The sequence below is a fragment of the Hermetia illucens genome, chromosome 4, assembly GCF_905115235.1.
Source record: "Hermetia illucens chromosome 4, iHerIll2.2.curated.20191125, whole genome shotgun sequence".
NCBI lineage: Eukaryota > Metazoa > Arthropoda > Insecta > Diptera > Stratiomyidae > Hermetia > Hermetia illucens.
In genome coordinates this window covers 70,708,525-70,732,122 of record NC_051852.1, presented here as the reverse complement: position 1 = coordinate 70,732,122, position 23,598 = coordinate 70,708,525, and the positions used below count along the sequence as shown (strand labels likewise).

Sequence of the window (23,598 nt, the reverse complement as noted above, 5' to 3'; positions counted from 1 at the left end):
AAACATATACAGGGAAATATGAATTTCGTCGGCAACTTTATGCAGACAAAGGAGGAGGCTCTGTGCGGGCAACATTGTCAAAGAAGTGCTGGTAGATAGACCGGTACTGTTCATTAAATTCGGGTTCTTAACCTCAGGAAGAAGATTGAGTTCGACCGGTAGAGGGACCGGATTGGAATTCTTTTCCTCTTGTTGGTGGAAGGAATTCCCAGACTTGAAGGCTCCCTAAGGCGGAAGATGAGAAGGACCAGCCCGAAGTAATGTGTCAAACGATTTCAGGCTAGTTATCTGATGACGAGAAGGTGTTTAGTTGGTAGTCCGATGGCTTACCGTTGTGAAGTCCAGAACTCAGTGCGTAGACATGTTCACATATTACCCAAAAAAAAAAAAAAACAAAACTGGAATATCGCCACCTATGGAAAAATTAAATAAAACAAGAAAATACCTTGTAAACTGAAAATAAAATGAAATGAACCACTAGAACCGCTTATACTAACTTCAGAGTGGCACATGTAAATAAATTGTTTGCTCTAACTTCCAAGATTTTCTAATTTCCGTGAGTTTTAATTTTCGAGCGACTACTTCTTACTTAGAACACATGGTTCTTGATGTATTAGCGAAATTTTTCCGATGGAAAACCGACATGCTTGGTGTAGCCGATTTCGAGGAAAGTGCGTCTGACAGAGAGGCAGATTGATTTTAATAAAATTCTGTTTTTACACAAAGCCTTACAAAAAGTCGGAATACCGGAAGCTGGTGCTTCGGGTAGAAAGATTTTGTGTTAATTTTATGTGAGAAATTTTCTATTAATATTCTTCCATTTGTATATATCTAAAAACCGAAATATTCCTTTATATTTTTCGAAACTACAGAAATAGATATTGTGCTTAAATGACATTGCCTATTACCGGATGCTGAACATATAATTGCACATATATATAAGTTGATCATACACAAATTTCTGATTTACTTCGTGCTCAAAAGCAAACATATGTACAAATACAGTAACTATATTGAACACCGCTGGTGAAATGTGCAAATACGTATATCTATTATAATATGAATTAGACACTCACCGCAAACTTCATTAGCATATGCATATACATACATACATATGCCTGCCTTGAGTAATTGACACTGATATCGAATGACTAAAAACTAAAACAAAATGTATCCTTGTGTTCTTCCATTCAAAAGAGCTCATTTTGTGGTATTGACATCACCACGTATTAAGGTGATGACGTCACACACGCTTTGCAATGCACGAAATTCACATAAAATGGAAAAGTCTCTCCTTCTATAACTTTGCTAATAATAGTTAGATTTCCTTCAAATTGCTAAAAATTATGCCTTATGTTATTCCTTATACCAATGTCCACAGTACTTCTAGGATGAACTTAAAGCGAGTTTCCGTTTCCAAAATATGGTAATATACTATTATTTACTTTATCTGTGCTGATTTCAGAGGCCTAGATTTCATATAGAAACATCATTGTGATTTTTTCAGATTTTTCGCTTCCACGAACGAGACCTGTTTCACTTTTTGGGGACACATTTTGAGCCCTCACTCCCCTATGTCTCCCTCAGTATCAGAAATAATGATTTTCGAAAAGTACTAATCAACACCAAATTACGGTTTTATTTCACACAAAACCTTATTAAGAAAAATTTTCGGCAAAAATGACCGGCTGTAAAGGGTTAAAACTAAATTCGAGATAAAGGTAAGGCTAAACGCACAACGAGTGATGACCGGTATGTTTGTAACTTTTTCCCGAACTCTTTACTTCGCAGAACACAGTTTCACTTCTTATCCCTAAGAAAGGCATGGATTCAAAGTACTATAGTCCGGCAATGCAATTAAAATCTAAATATCTGATGCTTGTAAATTAATAAATCTCCCACATGAAAATTACTCACGTTTCATCACGGCAGAGGGAGACAAATTTACCCACACTGCAGTCGTACTAGTTGGAAGCATGCTACTAGCAGAGTTGAATACAACTGCTTTCAATAGCTCATTTATTGAAAGTTCCACGTTCAGTTGAATGCTCACGAAATTGCTCTCTGCGAACGGACGGTGCCCGCTACATACGAACTACCTCACACACCCGCTGGGTCACCTGTTTAACACGGCCATGGTCGGTTGAGGAATGCCTGTCGCACGGCGGTTCGGAAGTGGAAAGCAGTTCAGGGTGTTGTGCGCTTGAGCTGATTTGCTACAAAGCGGCAATTGCCGCTCGGCTGCTGGCAGGTTGACCAGCATTGGTAGGTGAACGCTTGCCTGTTTCTCGCGGGCAGTTTATTAGCGCATTGGAAGTGTACGAGGGTGGACGTCGTGCGATTGTCGTTAGAAAGTTAGTTACGTTTAGAGTAACAGTTTTGCGGCCACGGTAAACGGTCGCATACGCGGAGCGTAGTTTGTAATTTCGAAGCCAAGATAAGTGATTAACTGAAATGTGGAGAATTCATTAAACCGGAAGCAGGAGTGCTCTGTGATTCCGTTGAGGAAATAAGTGCAGCTTTGTCTCCTCGAGAGTTTATAGCGACGAGAAGTGTACAATTGGTGTTGCGATTAAACAATCCGTGAAATAAATTAGTTGGCAAGTTGGTGCTTAAGCTCCTTGCCTCCCAACTTCACTGCACCTCGCGTGGAAAGACGTTGCCGATACAAATTTGCGCCACTGTCAATCCACTTTGTGCACCGATCGGAATTTATTGTCAATCTTACCGCGGCCACAAGTGGATGCTTCCACGTTGGGAATGGTTTCATGTGAATTTGACCTTAGATAATTCGCAAGCTTCTATCATTTGATAAACTTTCGATATGAATAATAGAGTTAACTTACGACTGTTTTTCGCCATTGTGGTGTTAATGGGCAGTTTTTGGTCATGCAAGGGCAAATCGTGGACTAGAAGTAACGAAGCAGAAAACGATTACAGGACACACTCAAGAAGGCACAGCTATTTGCGGCATCTAGAAAAGGATTTAGATCTACCTGCGTGGGTATATAACGAGAGCTTCATCCTCACAGATAATCTTGAGGATGGAGAAGGTGAAAGGAGGATTTCATCGGAAGGGATCGCCGCGAAGGAAACCAGTGTAGTACACTCGAATGGGTAATTATTTTGCTATCTTTAAAAATTGGACACATTCAGCTTTCAGTTTTGTGTCGCAAAGATTAACAGTCGAACTGTACAAAAACGACATTGTGTTGTTTTACTTCACTTATGTCTGTAGAATACTTTACTTATGAGTAAAGTTTCCAACAAGGAAATTAAGTGTTAGGGTGGTAATAGATAGTAATCCATTCCTTCAAATCTGGTTCGAGTATGTTAGTGAAAACCAAATCAAACTTTGTTTTTGTGTGCAATTAGGAAATCCGCATTTCGCATATTGGGTGATAATTATACCATCCGATTCAGACCGCTAAGATAGAATAGTTTTCGGGAAGATATTAACCTTCTTCTTTCTTAAGGCCTTTGATTTCAATATGGAAAACAAATATGTAAATTTGTGTACAGATAAACGGGCCAAAGGTATACACGTATTTAGCAATATATATATTTTTTTTCGGGTGCATTTTCGTAATGCCTTTCTATGTTGATATGATATATTTAGTGTTGTTTTTCGAAAGTTCTTTTTCAATTACTCATTAAAATTTCAACATCACACTATGAAAGTTCAAGTTTTTAATGTTAACCATTTAAAGTTTTCATATTCATGCATTCATTCAGAACATTTGACTTCTGCAATTCACACAAAAGGAATACCAAAACAAAAGCCTTTCAATCATAACTTGTGGTCCCATGCCAGATATTTTCATCTCTAAATCTTGTGACGGTTCACATAATTGCAGTTGGATTGACATAAGGATTGTTATTTGAGAGCAATTTGCAGCTATTATGTGCAATTAGACTGTCCGAGGGTCTAGTGGTTATGGTTACGTGACCGATTAAACCATTTTACCAAGAAGTGATTTTGACCAGAGGATGTTCTACATATAATTCGAATCTGAATGCATATTTGACTACAGGCCCATATAGAACTGACGAGGAGGGATATTGATACCAGATCTGGCAGGAGGAGGTGCTTAGAAACTGCGCTTTCCATACTACCTAAGTCACAATCAATATTGCCAGAATATGCTACTCCGAAACCGGGCATATGCATTGAAATTAAAGCTTTTGAAATAAGATTTCAGTTCGTGCGGAAAACCTCGTCCGATCTCGATAATGTTTAATCTAGAATTTGAAATGGGTGATAAGATCCAGAAGCTGAATCTCGTTACCCTTGGCACTCGATAAAATCACGTTCTATTGCATCATTTGACAATATATTGAAAAAAAGGAAACTTCCGGACGCAAAGTCTCAAGAAGGGAGTTACTAATTCAAGACAGCCTGGAACGGTCCACTCAATCATTCTATTAATTTGTATACTAAAGCTGAAAAGAGAGATTTCAATTAAAAACAAGCTTGACTCAGTTGTGACGCATGCCCCTTTCCTATTATCTACATACATATGTTTTGCTATATATATCTTATTGCAATTAAAGAATGGGCTCTGGCGCTTATTCACAACACGTCATGTTACGTAAATTTTGCTGGCAGTCAGATTTAGGCGGAATTCAATGAGGCATATACACTAAAGCATTACAGAAACGGAAAATGATTCTCAGCAAATCACGCGATGTTATTTTTAGTGACGAATGTATTGCTTAGTACGCAATGCTGAAGGAGACACAAGTTCTACACCACAGAAATTCCAACGTATGTATATTAAACGCTCGTACCTATTTTTAGAAAGTGTTTAATTGTTGTTCCCCATGGGTAACATAAACAAATCATTTCTTAAAAGCAAGGCCTCGGAGAAGGATCGCACGTCGGTGCATTCTGCATATTGATCACGTCAGTGCAATCGAGTTCTTCCAGCCTGAGTTGCGCTTAGAAAATTCTCAATTATTCGACCAATGGTTCTCCAACACTTTTTTAACTTGTATTAATTGGAAGATCTTTTATTATTCTTTTCTGTTTGCAAGCAAAATATTACTCTTGAAAATTTAATTGCCTGCCCTTAACTTCTTTTAGTGTACATGAAAGGCGCGGTGAATGCATTTCGAAAAGTAAATGTGAACTTCGCTCACAAATCAAACGTCTAGTGTAATTCCGAGTAAACATCAGGTGATTTTAGGTGAATCAGAAGAAACGCATGCCATACTAAAATCAAACGATGCCGCAGCGAATGGTGCCCCTTTCGGAATAAAACGATATTGTAGAAATTCTCTGAACTTTGAAACACATAGCTTTCGTCTAGATAAAATTTGCAACTCGTCACCCGTTGCGTCATTTTCTTCCCCCCGAAACCATGCCACGATCGAACTACCTCATATTCCGATGTTTGATCTACGAGCATATCTTTACTCACCTTACAGCACGGAATTGAGTTCCACGTTATCATGTGCTTAGAATTATAACATATTGCGGTCGATCAAGTTACTATCCAGGTAATAAGAAACTTTCCGCCAGCAGACAGTAAAATCATCCGATTTAGCATCTAGTATGCAACTCGTTCTTTAATGAGCAACTCATGTGCAAAGTTTCGATTGGTATAAGCACGGAAATCACCTGAGGTTTCGTACCAGCTCGTGTTGCTGCGTCATCGCGATCATACGATATTCCCAAGCCATGAGGTAACAAGTTGGCAATTTTTTCTCTCACCCCACCTTGCTGACGTTCCGCAGTCATTCCACCTTCCACGTCATGCTCAGTTGTTTCTCCACATTCTTGTATTTGTTAGGCGCCGCTGTTAGTGAGGCCTCAAAGCTGCTCACTTTTCAACTGTCCATATTTTTTTCATTTGAATCAATAAAAGTGAATAGTTGTTCAGATTGTTACTCTACATACATGTGCTTTTTGGCGACTACCTATTTGGGTTATATATATATACATATTTTCTGCATTTCTTAACGGATTTGCAATGGATTTTGTCTTTCCTTGAGTTGGAAATTATGGAGGAGCATTTTGGCAGACGTGATTATATTAATCAATCCAATTGTTTGTTGTTTCAATTTTATTCATAAAAAGTATTGGAGAAAATGTATACATTTTCGGTGTTGATGGTGAACATTTGGTACGGTCTTCCAAAAGTCATTGTCGTGGTTTCTGTTGAAATCTATTATTGTTGCCACTTCAATAAAGGGGATCCGCTTATCTACTACGATTTCAAACTTCGCCATCTTTTATATAAGCCGGACAAATTGAAGATAAATTCAATTGTAAACATCGTTTCCGTCGTTAATAATGATATTTATAATGACTTTCAATGAATCATTTCAACCTTAGTAAAGCGCGATCTGGATCCCCGTTTACGTTCAGCCCTTCTTTCACTCTTTGTTTTTTGCGGAAAAGTCCTATTATTATACACCTTAGTCGGAAGAAAAAAATGTTGCAGGTAGGGTCTAATCTAGAGTTTGCTTTCAGTATATAAGTAGGTAAGAATGATGGAAAACCCATTGTTTCAAGCACTTACGTCTTACATCACAATGGGTATATTGTATTACCTTCTATTATAATTTGTACCTATTCAGACAGTTCCCTGCTTTTGCCGCTCGGAAGCTTTTAGGATTTGTCTTAACGACAAAAAACGTTTTCGAACAGGAGTTCGCAAAGGAAAGGACACCAATGCATGTGAAATATAGGGGCCAATAAGACGATGATAAACTGAGGGAGTAACTGCGTCTTGGAATTCTATGATTTTGTCTCATTTCGTCCTAAATAATAATAAATAATAAACGCAACAATCCAAGTAGATCTAGGCCTTGAAGCGTGTGAGATCCCTTCATCGCTGGTCCATTAGATGATATTTCTGGACAAGAAACGTAAGATAACTCTGAAATTATTCATCAGTGCTGGAGAGTCGAGAGAGTGCGATTATTATCCAATCTATAAACTTTAATTTCAAATCTCACTGGTGGCAGAGGGATTTGTTATCGTGACTGGATGTCGGATTCCAGTCGATTTAGCTGTAAATGAGTACCTGAGTAAAATCAAGGTAATAATCTCGGTCGAGCACAATCTTGACTCCATTGCCTCCTGCAGTATACTGTAATGTACCGTTACGGTCTTCAATGAAGTGCTCTAACACACTTGAAGGCCCTGATCCCATATGGATTGTTGCGCCAACGTGCTGCTTATTACTTGAAATTTGTTAAAAAGACAATGACTGGCTGATTGAATAAGGAATTGATTTACGCTAGGAATTTCCCTTAATTATTTCACATACTCCAGAAGATTTTAATAGGTTGACATCCGTTGTAAAACAAATGGCCAAAATGCTGGGACACCTTGATTTAGCACGCGACATTTTGCACTATCATATGTCGCTCCAATAATAACTATTAGTTTCTCCCGCGTCCAGAGTCTAAACCAGCTTCCTTTCTGCCAGTATTCTTCTTTTTCAGCATTTGTCCCGTTCAGAAGCGAGGTCGTCTTGATCGGATGCTCCATTTTGCCCGGACAAAGGCCTAATCTGGATCGAATCAAGGCTTACAAATCATCATCTAGCGTATTAAGTCATCATTGTTTCGACCGTTTCCCGAATTCGATGCTTAGACCATTCTTGGCAAGTTAATTCTCGTTAGCGTGAATTACATGTCCTACCATCGTTTGGTGCAACCGAATATTGATCGCTGATATCCTCATTTCGAATGCCCAACGCAACATCTTCGCCTCCGTTACTGCGAGACGCCGTTCCAATTGTCGCCTTCACGACGGAAGGTCTTTTCCGGTGTGGCGGAGCGAGTAACTTGCGTGTCGGACGCACGCAGGTGTGAAATCGTCGTGGCCATGACTGATAGCGTTGAGTTGAACAATAGGACATCTGTTCCTATTGTTCTTAAAATTAATTTGTTCCCGTTTAAATTATTAAGTATATAGAGTAATTTGCATTTCTATATGTTTAAGTTTGAAATGAATATAAAGTGAATTTTTCAGTGGTAACCCCGCAGAAAAGAATAAAATTTGAAAGATTCTTTGTCCTCCTCCACTTCGACAAGTCTCTTTCTTGCTGTACGAGCACTAATATCACCATTTTCAGGGGTGCTAATACCTTTGGCCCAGGCTGTATATCGCTAAACAACCCAAAGAGCGACACATGGTCATGCGGGGATGTCATGAATTCAATGATCCATAAATTTGTGAAAGAACAAGCAAAAATGGGTGACATGAGCACGTTATTGTTTTAAGAACTCAGTGCATATAGGGAGAGAGAGACAGAAACAGTAAAAAACAGGAACACTTCAAAGAAGTTCCCGCAATTACAGCAACTAAAAAAAGTTCAAGTTAATTCTCCATCGGAATCGTAAAAATCATCCCCTTCTTCCACTTTTGCGAAAGGATCTCGAATTGCCAATGCAACTCTGCAGAAACTGCAGAAGCTATGACGAACAATTTCGCGAGGTTACCATCAAGCCCGTCGGCTTCATCACGCTTGAATTCACGAATGATATCACTTTTTTTAAAGGAGCAGTCCGTATCTGCAAATTACCGCAGAACCTCCCTGAATATTATAATATCTTAAATCGTGGTGAAGTGCTCCTTATCGTGAATGAAAAATTTGTCATCCCATGCAAGTGCGGCTTTAAATTCATTATTATTTGCGGTAGTTTCAGCTTTCCTAATAATCGAAGTAATAAATTTCGTTTTGTCGCGGCGCACTACATTGCACTTCCCGAGGTTTTCCGCGGTAATGGAATTCGAGGTTAACAGCAGTTATGTACACATATCATATCATCACAAGGAACTCCTTCTATGCTATCTAGAAACAATATTTAGTGGAATTGCTTATTTCTCCCATTGCCAAAAGCACTTCCACTTTTTTGCTCTGTAGAACTATTGCTCATCCTCTACATACGAATTTTACGCTTTTAAACGTGTGACTTGTATTTACAATAATTATACATGATGAATGATAGCTATGAAATTTTTACAGTGGAAGAAAATATCCTCAAACTTTCGAAAAATAATACTTCGTCCTTTCGAAATGTTGGGATTTTACACTTATCCGATACCTTGTTTTTTTAAAACTACCCAATTCAGTGTTATTCCTTCTTTGGTTTGTCGGCTGACGTCGACTCTGCTATGCACTTGGCATCTGCTTAACTTGATCTAAAGTGGTCAGATTCCATTCACTCCATGAGAATTCACTGTCACTGGCAGTTGGAGTAATTGACATGCATGCGTTTTGAAGTGTTGTGGTATCATACATAAATCTAAAATTAATTAAGCGTGACTTTAACAGCCAGATCGTATATTAATTTAAAGGGGGCACAGATTCCTAAATGTGCTTCGATGTTAATACATTTGGATGTTGTTATGATTCCTATTATTCCCTGTAATTTCTTGACAAAAGACAACGCTAATAGTGACTTCCCGAAGGTGAATATTTTGCGGAAAAGTGGGAGCGATAATTAATTAATCATAGTTTCTCCGTTTAACTATGTGAAGGTGAAACGTACATGTTAATCGCTCGGTATTAACTGGACTGAAAATATGCAAGATATTGCAGCGCCTATACTTTACTTAGCAAATAGTCGGAACTTGATGAACGTAATTTCAGAATTTTCTGGTAAAAGCTCAAAATAATTCCTATCATTACATCAATGGGCGTTAGTTTCATATTCATACGATACAAAACCGCACTGATGTGAAAATATGTATTTTTTTAGTAGTTTCGGAAAAGTAAGTGGTATACTCGTAGATTATTGTAGTATTAGTCGAAGATAGATTTCATCAAAAATTAATACCAGAAAAATAGTAAAAGTACCTATTCTTCTTTATATTTTATTCACAATGGCTGCGAAAATATCAGTGGGACATTGTTTCGAATGTTATCCGATATTTCTTCATGATCATCTACCTTACCCAAAACATCGCAATATGGAAGAAATGCTTACGTGTTAATTAAAATAAAATTTCAACGAAGTTTTCAAACGGACACACCCGTTCATTTTTCTAACTACTCCGAACTGAGGTGCCCTCTACGATCAACGCTACGCTTCGATGAAGAGAATGTAATATATTTCTACCATTCGCTGCGTTCATTTTGAAAAGCATATAGTGTTGACCTGAAGCAAATAATATAGAATGACTCGGTTTTGAAAAACTAGCTGTAGGTTTTTTAAATGTTCTGCATTTTGAGCTTGAATCCTTTGCAAAAACAGTTTTTGCTTCGAAATTTAATATCTTTCTGTAAATCTGAATTTGTGTTATTGCTTTGGAAATTTATAAGGAAAAAACTCAAAACAATTTACTCCGTCGTAGAGAAAACAAGAAACAGAAAAATTCACCACAAGCATAAGAGAAATAATAAAATAATAAAAGTACAAGTGCGAAGTGTGTACGGGTATAAATACACAAAAAATTGTTGGAAATTCAATTATTTCTGGTAACCCTGACATCAAGTTGACATCTACCTACCTGAACAGGATCGACTTCTATTGACTTTTGTATAATGTCGGTGAAACGATGATATTTATCACCGCGCTAAGATCTTTTTTCATATGTGAGCGATAGGCGACCCAATCTTCAACAATATACCAGAACAAGTCGGAATACCGGAAGCTTGCACTTCGGGTATAAAGGTTTTTTTGTTCACCTTATGTAAGAAAGTTCAACGCACATTTTTCTATCCGTATATAGCTAGGAATCCAACATATTCCTTCATATTTTTCCAAATTACAAGCCATACGTACATATTACAGCCATAGATATTATCTTCACTCTAAACAAACAAACTACCTATTTCAGAATACTGTACATATATATGCAAGTATATAAATTAATCGTACCCATATTTCCGATTTACACATATTAAATGTGGCTGGTTTAATGTACAAATATATCTATCTGAATTAGACACTATCCGCAAACTTCATTAGCACGCATATACTATATACCTACATACACACATGTCTGTTTGGAGTAATTGATATTCATGTACAAATGACTAAAACCTTAAAATAAAATAATTCTTTGCGACTGCATTCATATGAACTTACTTCGTTGTGGTATTGACGAATTGATATGGGATGATGACGTCACACACTTTGTAGAGTGCACAAAATTCACCCTATAACTTTGTTAATAATAGTTGGATTTTCAAACAAAGACCAAATTGTGCACTATATTATCCCTTACACCCATGCCAAATTTTGTACTTCTGGGATGGACATAAGGGGGGTTGCGGGAAAATTTCTAAAATGTGGTAATATACTGTTATTTACTTTATTTGCGCAGATATCGCAACCGGATGTATTTTGAGGCCTAGATTTCGTAGAGATGCACTGTGATTTTTTTCAGATTTTTCGGTTGGACAGGTTCTGAGAACGAGACCTATTACACTTTTTGATGGTCATGTTTTGAGCCCTCAGTCCCCTACGTTTCACCCGATATCAAATATGGAACCAGTTTCGAAGTACTATTTGAGCCCTTTCATTTAATACCTCGTACGGCCACATTTTATGAAAAAAAAAAAAAATGTTCCACCATCCCTTCATATGTATGGGACGCCCCACATTAAACTTAAAACAAAATTGCGCCATTTGCTGTATGTAAAGAGAACAACGATTCCGTAGCCCTCACAATGAGGAAATCTATGAGCGATACCATGACCGTCCGGTTGTGGATAAAATCCGGCTCAATAGGTTACGGTGGGCGGGTCACTTAATCCGTATGGATGAGGATGATCCCACCCAGAAAGTCTATAAGGGCAATATCTATGGTAGAAAAAGAAGACGAGGCAGACCCTGCCTAAGATGGAGCGATGGCGTGGGCCAGGACGCCAGACAGCTTTTAGGGATATCGAATTGGTGGACCTCGGCGCAAAACCGGGATGTCTGGAGTTCCTTATTAAGGCAGGCCTAGACCGGATACCGGTTGTTGCGCGTTGATGATGATGATGATGAAAGAGAACAACAGATCACACGCCCTTACCAATTTTCGTGACAATCGGTCCAGTCGTTTCCGAATAAATGGGAATTGGATCGGAATGGGATAAATCGGTTTGTTTACACAAAACCTTAAAAATTATATTATTGTTGTCCCTAAAATTCTGACTACATTGCGCATACAAGGTAATGATACTTGGGTTCAATCCTAGTTCGTCATTATGACTATGATTCCAGGATTATAAGTTACATTAATGTTTTCAAGTTAAGTTAAGCTTAACAATATTGCATAACACACAATATAATAAATTCTAATTGTCAATCGAAACTGCAAATCTATTGATTTGTCCATTAGTTACCACTTCACCAACGAGAAAAACAACATATCGGTGAAGCAGCTGGAAGAGATTTAGTAGCCTGGGCTTCATGTCATCATTGAATTATGTGAATGCTTATTATAGTTAATGGTACAAATTTATTATTTGCTATTGCTTTTCATATAAACATGGACATTATTAACCTACATACACGAGCGTACGAGGCGACAACTGGATTTTATGATGAGTAATTACCCAGTAAGCCTAGAGAATACGTAGAAGTATAATATAACACATACCTCTACGGACGAGACTGTGGGTGAGGCGTGATATGAACAAATATGCATTCGCACTTGTGCTCTGTGCCCTTTTATATTTAAGATATGTTTTTCCATTATAACGTTGTTTCACAGGGACGATTTTCAGAATAATAGAAAGAATGCACGTTAGCAAGATGGACATTTTATTTCCAAAAAACATCTCCTTACCTGCTGCTGGAATACAAAAAATTAATCCTAACAACAGAGCAGTTATATGTACATGAAACTCGGATCATAACTAGTGTCTAGAAATAACTTATGAGTTTACCTAAAACACAAGGTGATAACGTTGAAAGTTACTTTTGTATCCAGCGTCTAGGTTAGATTTGTTGTTAATTCGTCCTTAATTATGTAGTTTGTAAGAACAGTATATTCTCTTTATCTTGCTGACTTCAGAATTTGCGAAAATATTCCGTAGATATGATCGTTAATCATGTCATCATCAACGGCGCAAAAACTGATATCCAGTCTAGACCTAGTTTAGACCTAGGTCATCGCTCTGTCTCAGGCCGGGTCTACCTCGTCTTTTTTTACCATAGATATTATATATATTGTTATAGACTTTTCGGGTTGGATCATCCTCATCCATACGGATACAGTGACCCGCCCACTGCAACCTGTTGAGCCGGATTTTATCCAGAACCAGGCGGTCGTGGTATCGCTCATAGATTTCGTCATTATGTAGGCAACGGAATTGATAACATTGACCCGCGATATTTAAATCACTCAGTTCTGGGTAAGTCACTGCCGCTTACAGTGATTGTGCTTGCTTCATGTGGATCAGTTGTCAAAAACTCAGTTTTATTCAGATTCAATTTGAGACTGTGTTGCATGAGGCAATCATTCCATTTTTGGACAAGTTGTTCTTCCCATAATATTAATATCGTCGGCCAGTAGTTGAGTGGATGATGGTGTTTGCATTGACATCAGCATCACGAATCACTTTCTTCAGGGCCAGGTTAAAGAGGACGCATGATAGGGCATACCCTTGCCTTAGACCGTAGTTGATGTTGAGTGGTCTCGAGAGTAATTCTGCTGCTTTTATCTGGTCTCGCGCATTGGTCAGGGTCAGCCTAGTCAGTCTTGTCAATTTCGTCGGGATACCGAATTCTCTCATGGCCGTGTTCAGTTTAACACCTCTTTATAAGCTTTTTGGTTTTGTGTAAAAAAAAATCTTTATTAAAATCGGTTTACTGCTTGTCGGTCCTCTTGTCTGTCTATCCCCCTGTCTGTTATAACGAGATTATTTAGAAATGGTTATTCATGATCAAGATCATCTCTCTATTAAGGATTGTATTTCAAATTCTCTTCACGTTGTTCCATTGGTAATGGATGATGATCTGGTTTATTAAAAGAGATGCTTCAAGTAAAAGTTGCGGAGCCATATTTCAATATATAGCGCTCATCATATCTGTGATTATGCATTCACCAGCGACTGAAGCGATGAATCTACCTATGGGAAGAGTTAATTTGCGAGTATTTTCAACTATCTATCTGATTTCCTGTATGAACATTACACTACCCTGTGTTCATGTATCACTAACCTACTATTGAGATACAATTATTTGCAAGGAGATGGCTACCTTGCATGCTGGCGGCATAGAGAGTGTAAACAGCCATGTTGGAGATAAAAGACAAAAGCCACTCAAGAATCACGTAACGACCATAACGAAGACATGTGTACTGGCTTCGTCAGGTAGAAAACCAAATTCAAGTCAGCTTTCGTGATGGTCACATTCAACACTGATAAATACAGTGGAATCCCGATAATTCATACAACTTATTCGTGTTTCCGGCTAATTCGTACGAATTTGCTGGTTCCCAATTTTCTTTCCTTTGTACTCCCGATTATTGGGATTTTACTGTATTATACTTGAAATAATACCCAATTCGAAAACATTTATAGAAATGCGGCTGCAACTGCATTCATCTGGTGAACAATATGGACAATGCTATGAGCGTTGGATTCCCATTCTATGTAGTGAGACAAGTGTTACACATGAGTATAAAACACTTGAGCAGTGGATTATTTGGGAATCCACGCTAAAATCTATTCAGCGAAATTACACTCTTATTAACTTTAAGATTTATTACTTTTATGCGATAACCTTTATACACACTCTAAATTACGTACACATACATATGTGCGTTATCTCTGACGGCCTTTAAAGATTTCAGTTTAAAATTAAGTTGTCTGATAGGACTTTGCCCTTAAAAATGCGCTTGCACCAATTAAATATTTTATAAATTTTCTATTTCTTCCAGCAAAGCACTAAGCCTTTTGCAAATATCAAACGGCCATGGTTTCATACAGTTAATTTACTCAAGCCTCGGTGAACTTGTTGACTGTGAATATATTCGGCAAAAACCATTAGTTATTGGGTTTTTAAGAAAATTTTACGATGACGTTGATGTAGTACGTTCGCGAAACTTCACGTCGCCACAATACAAACCTAGAGGCAAATCGCTTATATCCAACCATGAGTTCCGGAGATACATTGACGACAACATTATTCCAGACGAATTTTACGATTTGGATGAGATGACACCTGCTGCAGATGCGTTTAGTATGAGAAATCTATCGTACAAGAGGATCAAGGACAAGCAAGACATTCCCACGGATATGAGACGTTGGTTGAATTTCAACGAATTGAAAACTACGTGCACTGAAAAGCACCGGCAAATGAAACAACTCGTACAAAAAATGAGCAGTATAGACGAAAATGCTCGAAAAAATGCCACCGAACATTTCAACAGGTAAGCCAGCATATCTTTGAAGTCAATACTTTTGATTGAGACTAATTCTATAATGTTAATTCATGTTTGGTATTTGATTTGGTGTGTTTATTCAGACGTAATCTAACCTGAATGAATAAGTGCTGCCTGATGGTTTCTATCACTCTGTCGTGAAATTTAAAGTCCTTTCATTTGGGCGGATATATTCGTATTCTAATTAACGTTTATGTATTGTATGAGCTTAATAATTACGGACTTGTAACTAATTGAATTTCAATTTCATTGAGCGCGTTAGAAGAATTACACACGTTACACTTCAATTGTAAATATGTTCTATATTAACCTGTTAGTGATTTTTTTTCCTCTGAAGCATGTGCATAATATTGAACGACAATGAACTAAAGAAGTGGCAATTTCCGGATGATCTGTTAAACTCACTGGGCACTAATTTTATATTACGACAATTATCATTTTCCTTTTTTTCGCGAAAGAATTATGCATATATGTCTATACAAAGTAAGGAGGAGATTTTATCATTCTTAAAATCGCTATTTGTTTTTTTTTACTTTTTCATTAGATTAATCCTTAGTAAGCTGAAAATATCATGGATAAATAAGATATCACTCGCGCTGTGTAACATATGAATATGTTTGAACCACTTTCAAATACCAAACATGATTCTATCTGATGACATGGCCTATGTCCTACTAACCATTTCTAACTTCCTGATAAACATTGCATTTGCAAGTTTGTCGTCCATAGTCCCATCGAAGTCTTTCCTTTCAAATCCTGAGTTTGTTTGTATCTCCTGGAAAAGAGCGAGAACTAAATGATGACTGCGCTTGCGTTAAAATTAGATATATAAATGTAAGGTGTCGGGCATTGTATACCTTTGGATTTATATAAATTTCCTTTTTATCCAATGAGACCGTGAGGTTAGGTCCACACGTGCACACTTGTACTGTATACACTCGGATCGACTCACTGTGGCCACAAATGTTGGGGGCCAATCACAGGACTCGATTACCTATTGCAGGTCGTATATTCAATTCTAGTTTGTAGATTAGGCAAACTAAAGTCTCTTGCTGTAGGTGTGTATGGTTTATATCATTAATTATAATGTAATGTGTATATGATTAATTGTAATGTAAACTTTTTATCTGGTTAATTACCAAGTGTTTTGTTTTCCAATTTTTGTGCATCTTCAATCTTTTCTGATCCTATTTCTTTTTCTTCATTCTTTTTTGTTCCAATTTTTCATTGTTGGTCAATTTAATTTTTATGATTTCATTGTTAATATTAAATAGGAAGAAACGGGCGTTATCGGACTGGTTGATTGCTCCTAATACTAAGTGGTGCGGCCGTGGGCATAATGCAAATAAATATAGTCATTTGGGTGGCGCTTCACGGGCGGACAAATGTTGCCGGAAACACGACCATTGTGCACTTCATATTCCAGGATTAACCACAAAGTGGCAACTATTCAATTACCGCCCATTTACACTGAGTCACTGTAAATGCGATATGAGGTTAGTAACCATTCCATCTTTTTCGTCATTAAAAATTAGTTGCAATACAGATATTGTCTCTATATATACAAATGTTTCATAATCCCTTTAATGAAGATTAAGAAAAGTCACCTGTTTACGGTATAAGCATGTAGAAAAAATATGCTATATAGGCTTCTGAATCTGTAGAAGAATGTAAAGAAAGTGGATATATGTCTGTTGTGCAGAGTCTGACATAGGGCACTTTATGCATTAAAATAGTTGCCTGCTCTCATTGTACTTTTTGTACTCGGCTTTGTTTATCTACACGCAGTTAATCTGTGAATGAAAACTCGTTCCCCCTTTATTCCTTTTATTGGTAATCCTTTTCAACCTTTCCAACTTCCCATACATAAACATTTCTATCGACAAAATAGAGTGTAACATAATAACGACGAATGGAGATATAAAAGTTGAGAACGTTTGCAGGCAACGTAGAGACTTAGCAAGCTTTCTAAGAGTACCTGGGACAAAGTGGTGCGGCAAAGGTTGGAGTGCGACAAAATATGCTGATTTGGGAGGATATTCAAAAACTGACCGATGCTGTCGGCAACATGATAAATCGTGTCCTTTTTGGATTATGGGATTCGAGACAAAATACGGTTTATTCAATTGGCGCATTAATACCCTAATGCATTGTAAATGCGATGAAAGGTAGGTAATTCGGCACAGAGCTAAACAAGTTTTCTGAAATTTTAGTTTTGTTGTTTTTTTCTTTAATATGTCCATGTTGCTATTGAGTGCAGATAGTAAGACTATGCAATTTAACAGAAATTAATTACTTTTCGGGCTGTATATTCTACAAATATTATTCCCACTTTATAAACAAACCAATAACGGGATAGGTAAGTATCTGCTCTTCTACATTTATTCGTTCACACAAATCTTCTTCACGGAATTGCTTTTAAGATTTTGAGTAAATCAAAACTGTATTAAAATAGATTCGTTAACATAAAGTTATAAGAAGAAGTTACGCACAAAAACTGTCTACTTCTTCTTCCCGTCTCTTCGTAAGTTTGCTCAAAAGCATTGCATCGCGGGGCTGGATCAGTCTTTAACTGCGGCCCGTTGTGGATATCGCCATTGCTATCAGTTCTTGACAATGTGATTCAGCTTTTCCCACAGCGTGCTTTCCTCCCCGACTGTCTGTGTCTAGGGCAACCCAGTCGCCTGCTATGCTGGGATGATGCTCGATTGCATTACGTCGCCTGTTCCAAATATGTGATCAATACACTGCAATTTCTGCCTTCTTATTAACATGTTTACAGGGAGTAAGTTCTTCATTTGTTATTGTCCCAGGCCAGAGAACCCCGATGACACGACGCAGACATGAGTTGATGAAAGGTTAGAGCTTCCGGGTAACAGCGGCCGTTACTTTCCATGTACTGCTCCAATATAGTAGCACAGAGTGATTGTTGGCACGAAACAGCGCCAGCTTGATGTTGGCATTAAGATGCTTGCACTTCCAATTTTTGGACTAAATACTGAAGGCCGAATTAGCGATGTTGATACGCCGAGAGACTTCAGTCTGCAGTCAGCAAAGCTACCTAAATATACGAAATGCTCGACGCCCTCCTTGTTCTGTCCATTACTGCATCTGTTCATTGCTGCCTGGTCGACAGCTTTAACCACGTCAAAAATAAAGCACTTTTGTATTCTCGGACATGATGTTCAGGGTATGTTTGGGTTGCGCAACGAGAAAGATTTCGCACTGCAGGGCGACAGTCAGATCGCGGAGACCATTTTGGAGGTCCAAGGCTCTGTTTATTTGTGAGAAGCGATGCACACTCTATCGAGGCGAATGTCAGCATCGCTCTCGTTACAGACATTCAAAAGACAACTCCTGATCTGATTAGATGTTCGTTGTCGGTGAAACGAAATCCAAATGATCTTGTGGCAGTGCCTGTGTTCAAGCTATACACCACCGATAACGAGCCGATATTCTCAGAGTCCACTTCTTCATTCTTCATTTAACCTCTCCTGCGTGTAGTTACCAACAAAACCTCTTTCTCATCTATATCGGAAATCTATGTCAGAAGGAGCCAATATGGTCAGCATTGCGCTCGCTCGCGATTATTACCCTGATTTGACTCGTTCACAGCTCAGTCGGTTGGTATCCAACGGTGAGATTTGAACCGAGACCTTCCGCTACAACAGCTGAGCGCTCTAACCACTTGAACCATCCGAGCACACTATCATTATTGTTACCAAAACCGCACAGTGACGCAAAAGGGAGAGCAGAGCAGAAACCTCTTCAGCTGCTCTTCATCGTGGATATAACGTCTGTCACAGAACCTTCGAAAGGTTTGCCATCACAGAGTATTCTTGCTGTTCTTTAAACTACTGGACATTTTCTCTAAAATGACGCCACACTGAAATTAATTTATAAAGCAATGCAATCTGCAAGTTGCAGATAAGTTGGATAAATAAAATAAAATACAAACTCAAAAATGAGAAGAGGGAGAAGGGTTGGGCGAAGCCAAAGAGCGTGTATAGAATTCTTGGAAATGGGTCATTTGCATAGACCAGGTATTCCAAGGCATTATGCATCTCCAACAACTCCGAGAGTTCTATCTCAAATCAATGATGAGATTACATCTCAACTGTGTGCTGATATGTCACTGCTGCAACTACAATCACTTGTGTATTCTGGTACAGTTGCTGCTGTCAGACTGCACGGTCAGAATATTCCCTTTCGCATTTATGGGTTGACCGAAGAGATCCACCATGGAAAATTCGTCTGGAACGTCGGCCAGTAAAGTTTTCGGTAACGAAAGCGAAAGAATATTGGAGTGGACTTTGGGGATTACCCGCCCAGCATGCTGAGTGGATCACTAACGAAAGCACCCGACATGCCACTATGCTGAGCATGAATTCTCATGATGTTACCGAAGAGGAGATCTGGCGAGCCATAAACAACTCGAAGAAGTGAATGAGGTCTGAATCGGGTGGAGAACTTTCTCCACACCAACAACATTCTATCCTGGGAGCAGAAGGGCTGTCGAAGCGGTTCAAGAGGTTGCAAAGAGCAATTCATTATCGACTCGGTAGTTGTAGGACAGGCACCTAGAGGCCAAAGAAACCTCGGTAATTGATGTACTGTATCGCATTGATCCCAAACTAATAAAGTTTTTGGCGACAGTCATGGAAGCGTAGCATACCATCTTATCAGTGCGTTCATCTGAGCTCATCCGTATATGGAGAGACATCTTCCATCTTCGTTGAGTCCCATTTGGTTTTATATCACACTGAACCCCCTTTCATGGCTACTGAATGATGCTAGAGGACATGGTTTCGCAATCAAATATGACCTACGTGCTAAGTGTGAGCTGGCACACTTAATGTACTTAGATGACATCAAGTTGTATGCTGGTACTGACGACCAGCTTAGAGGTCTGTTGCGAATAGTAGACTTGTTCAGCTGTGATATTCGGATGGAATTTGGATAAAACAAGTGTCGACTCCAAGCCATCCGCAAATATCATCACGAGCAACATGCCGGACAACAGATTGGTGGCCTCCACATCGAAGCTATGACCGAGACAGATTTCTGCAAGCACCTCGGAATTTTGCATGAAACCCATGCTCGGCTACTATGTCGAAATTCCGAATGCATCACCCAAACTCTGCGTGGAGCCGATGAACCGGCTTCATCACATCGGAGGTAGGGGCGTGGTTGACGTTTTTATAAAAAAGAGCAGGCGAGTCCCTTGCATGCGGCTGTCTGTAATGCAGACTGTGGCCTGACTCCACTTTACTTGAAAGATCGATCTTGCAATCCTCTGAGTGGGGTGAAGTCGGACCAAGAGCGGATCGATGAATGCACGGCAAACACGTGGCAGCCATTGCATTCGTAGAACAGATGGCTGTGTACTGGGGAACTTTTTGCTGAGACGAAGGGATTTAGTGTGGTTGCCACCCGAGCCCATAAAAAGCTTATAATGAAAGAACGGGTGGAGAACGGCCAGTGCAGAATATGTGGTTCGCCGTTAGAAACGTTGGATCATCTCATTGCTGGCTGCACTGTAATGGCACCGGTGTAATGCACGTACATGCATAAGGGTGTATGTAAGGTGTTTCATCGAAACCCTGCATACAAGCATGGGCTGATCACTGGAACATGTCCGGTTTACTGATATGAGCCGCAAGTAGTACTTGATAGTTGTGCTTACAGCATGTATTCGGACCGGCATGCTGTTAGTTGGCAAGACAGGCCGCTCCGCGTATATTATTGAAGTTGCTATCACGTAAGCAGATTCTGGTTTAAAAAACGATCTAATAGTACCGCCATGACCCAACTGCATTCTCCCATCGAATATTACATGGACGGACTGCTGCCTTTATAATCGATCCTACAAAATGTCTTGCACAAAATAAAATATTTTTATTTTAAAGAACATTGTCTAACACAACTTTTGACATAATATTAATTTACAATTTCTGACGCAGAGAAAGCAGAATGATTAGCTGTGCCGATGATACTTCCCCCGCACGGAAACGCACGATCACACATTGCCAATGTCACCTTGCAAAAGATCGATGAATTGGGTTGGACAATCCTACCCCAACCGCAATGCAGCTAAGACTTGGTGTTGTTAATTTACCAATCGTTGAGGCGATGCAGCGCTTCTTCACAGAGAATAAGTTCAATAACCAATTTGGGGAAACAGGCAATAAGTCAGGTTATGGTCAAGAAATCAACCTCAATTTTAATGACGATTTTCTTTTATAATTTCCATTCTGTGCGGGAGCGCTATGATGGTTAATAACTCAAGCCTATGGCTCAGTGCCGTAGGACTTATCACTTTATTTTTCACAAATATAAAACAAGACGATTTACGCATTTACAGACTCGAATTCAACGAATGAGTGAATCTTATGAAGAGTTTTCCAACGAAATTTCCAACAACCTGGAAGAAGTTGAAAAGCAAATGTCCAGTGCCAGAAAGGCCGTTCTCCAAGTTTCCAGTGTCAGTGACAATTTAAGACAATATGTGAAATTTTATCATAGATAGAAATGTGAAATGTGAATTCCACCTAAACCAAATTTATTCTCTATCAATTCAGTCAACAATTTTAAAATTTTATTTATTTATTAACCTTCTGTCATTAGGTGGTTTACCGCCCTTTTTAGGATTTTTCCCGAAATGAGCGTTTAGCTTTCCTGTGGATGCCTCTAGAACCTAAGTATCTAGATTTTCTCCTAAAAGTGCAGATTTGCGTTTTTCACTCATTTATCTTGATTCCCCAACTACGGTAGTACCTGCAGAGGAATACAATGTAGTTCTCAACCGCTTTGGCTGCCCTGTTGGGGTGGAGGTTTGAAGCGAAGATAAGCGTATCATCGGCGAATTGGATGAGGTCAACGCCATCATCGGGGATCGGAATGTCAGCCGTGAAGATGTTATAGAAGGTTGGCCCTGAAATGGATCCTTGCGGTACACCCGACGTTACCGGCAAGAGATCGGAGAATTCATTCCCCACGCTGACATAAAGGTGCCTATCTTCGAAAAAACTTAACGCAAGTCTAATTATCGGGGCAGGGACTTCGTTGTCTATTAATTTATATATAAGTCCGTTTACCCACACGGAGTCGAAGCCCTTTTCCAAATCTAACGCACATGCTACTGTGGGTTTATTGTTGACGTTAAGTCTTGAGACAACAGTGTCGTGAAGGTAGCTCAGTGCGTGCTGGGTTCCGTGTTTGGAGCGGAATCCGAACTGGTGGTCAGGGATAATTTTGTTGAGGTTGCAGTGCTGGACTAGCCCAACTGTCCATGCTTTCTCAAACAGTTTGCCAAGGTTGGATAACAGAGAAATGGGCCTGAAATTGCTTGGCTCGCTGGAAATGCCTTTTTTACAGATCGCAATTATTTTTGCAACTTTCCACGTGGATGGAAAATAGCCATTATTAATACAGTTGTTGAAAACTGCTAATAGGAATTTCAATGAGGCTCTGGGCAGGTTCTTTATTACAAAGTTCGGGATTTCATCAGGTCCGGCTTATATTTTACCGTTGAGGTTTTGGGTTAAGTCGGTGAGTTGTGGTAAACTCAGAAAATGTTGCGATTCCGATGGTTTGACTGAGGTGTTGGTTCTGGTGAATTTAGTGTGTTTCTGGGAGTTCTCAGAGACGAAGGCCTTGATTGTTGAATCAACAATCGAGGATATAGCCGGATTGTTTTGAGGCGGAGGGGAATTGAGCTGAGTCTCAAAAGATTCCGCGAGAACTTGCGCTTTCCTAGCGTCACTGCAGATGTGCTCCCCGTTCTTGGAGAGAGCGATATTACAGGATTTGTGTCTGCCGGTTAGCCTGTTGATATGCTGAAACATATCTGGGCCCGGCTTAATATCTGCTAGTTTCGACGAAATGCTCATGGCGCTTGTGGTTTATGGGTTTGTATGTCGATGGTTCCTAGATGGTTTTCTTGTGTGTGTTTCCCCATCCCATGTGACAAGCCATAAATAGTTGTGCGATGCAATATACTCAATACTTCAAAAAGTGGCCGCACACGAATGCACTGTATCACCTACATGGCATTAACGTCAAAGCTAATGCGCGGACTTTTTTCGTGTACGTGACGTAGAAAGTCGAACATATGCATTAGTTTTCTTCCCCATATAATTTCAAATAGTGCGCCGGGAGAGGAATCTGTAGTCTTCTTATACGTTCCATTTGACCCTCGCAATTGCCATGGTTATGACTGCGGTAAATGCCGTTTCACTTGGTTCTGA

The 23,598-nt window shown here is 39.1% G+C and overlaps 1 protein-coding gene across 3 annotated transcripts in view; it reads left to right on the top strand.

Moving 5' to 3' along the window:
• The first annotated feature begins 2,125 nt into the window (after positions 1-2,125).
• Positions 2,126-23,598, top strand: part of LOC119653658 — a 44,489-nt gene continuing 23,016 nt past the window's right edge. Inside the window, exons 1-3 of one of the 3 annotated variants that reach the window (XM_038058480.1) lie at positions 2,126-3,117; positions 14,846-15,337; positions 17,293-17,517. In XM_038058480.1, the coding sequence (XP_037914408.1) occupies positions 2,825-3,117; positions 14,846-15,337; positions 17,293-17,517 (1,010 nt within the window). In that variant the 5' untranslated portion in view covers positions 2,126-2,824. Of the gene's footprint in view, positions 3,118-14,845; positions 15,338-16,623; positions 16,846-17,292; positions 17,518-23,598 lie in introns of all 3 variants that reach the window. The other 2 variants (XM_038058481.1, XM_038058482.1) reach the window with 2 other exon arrangements.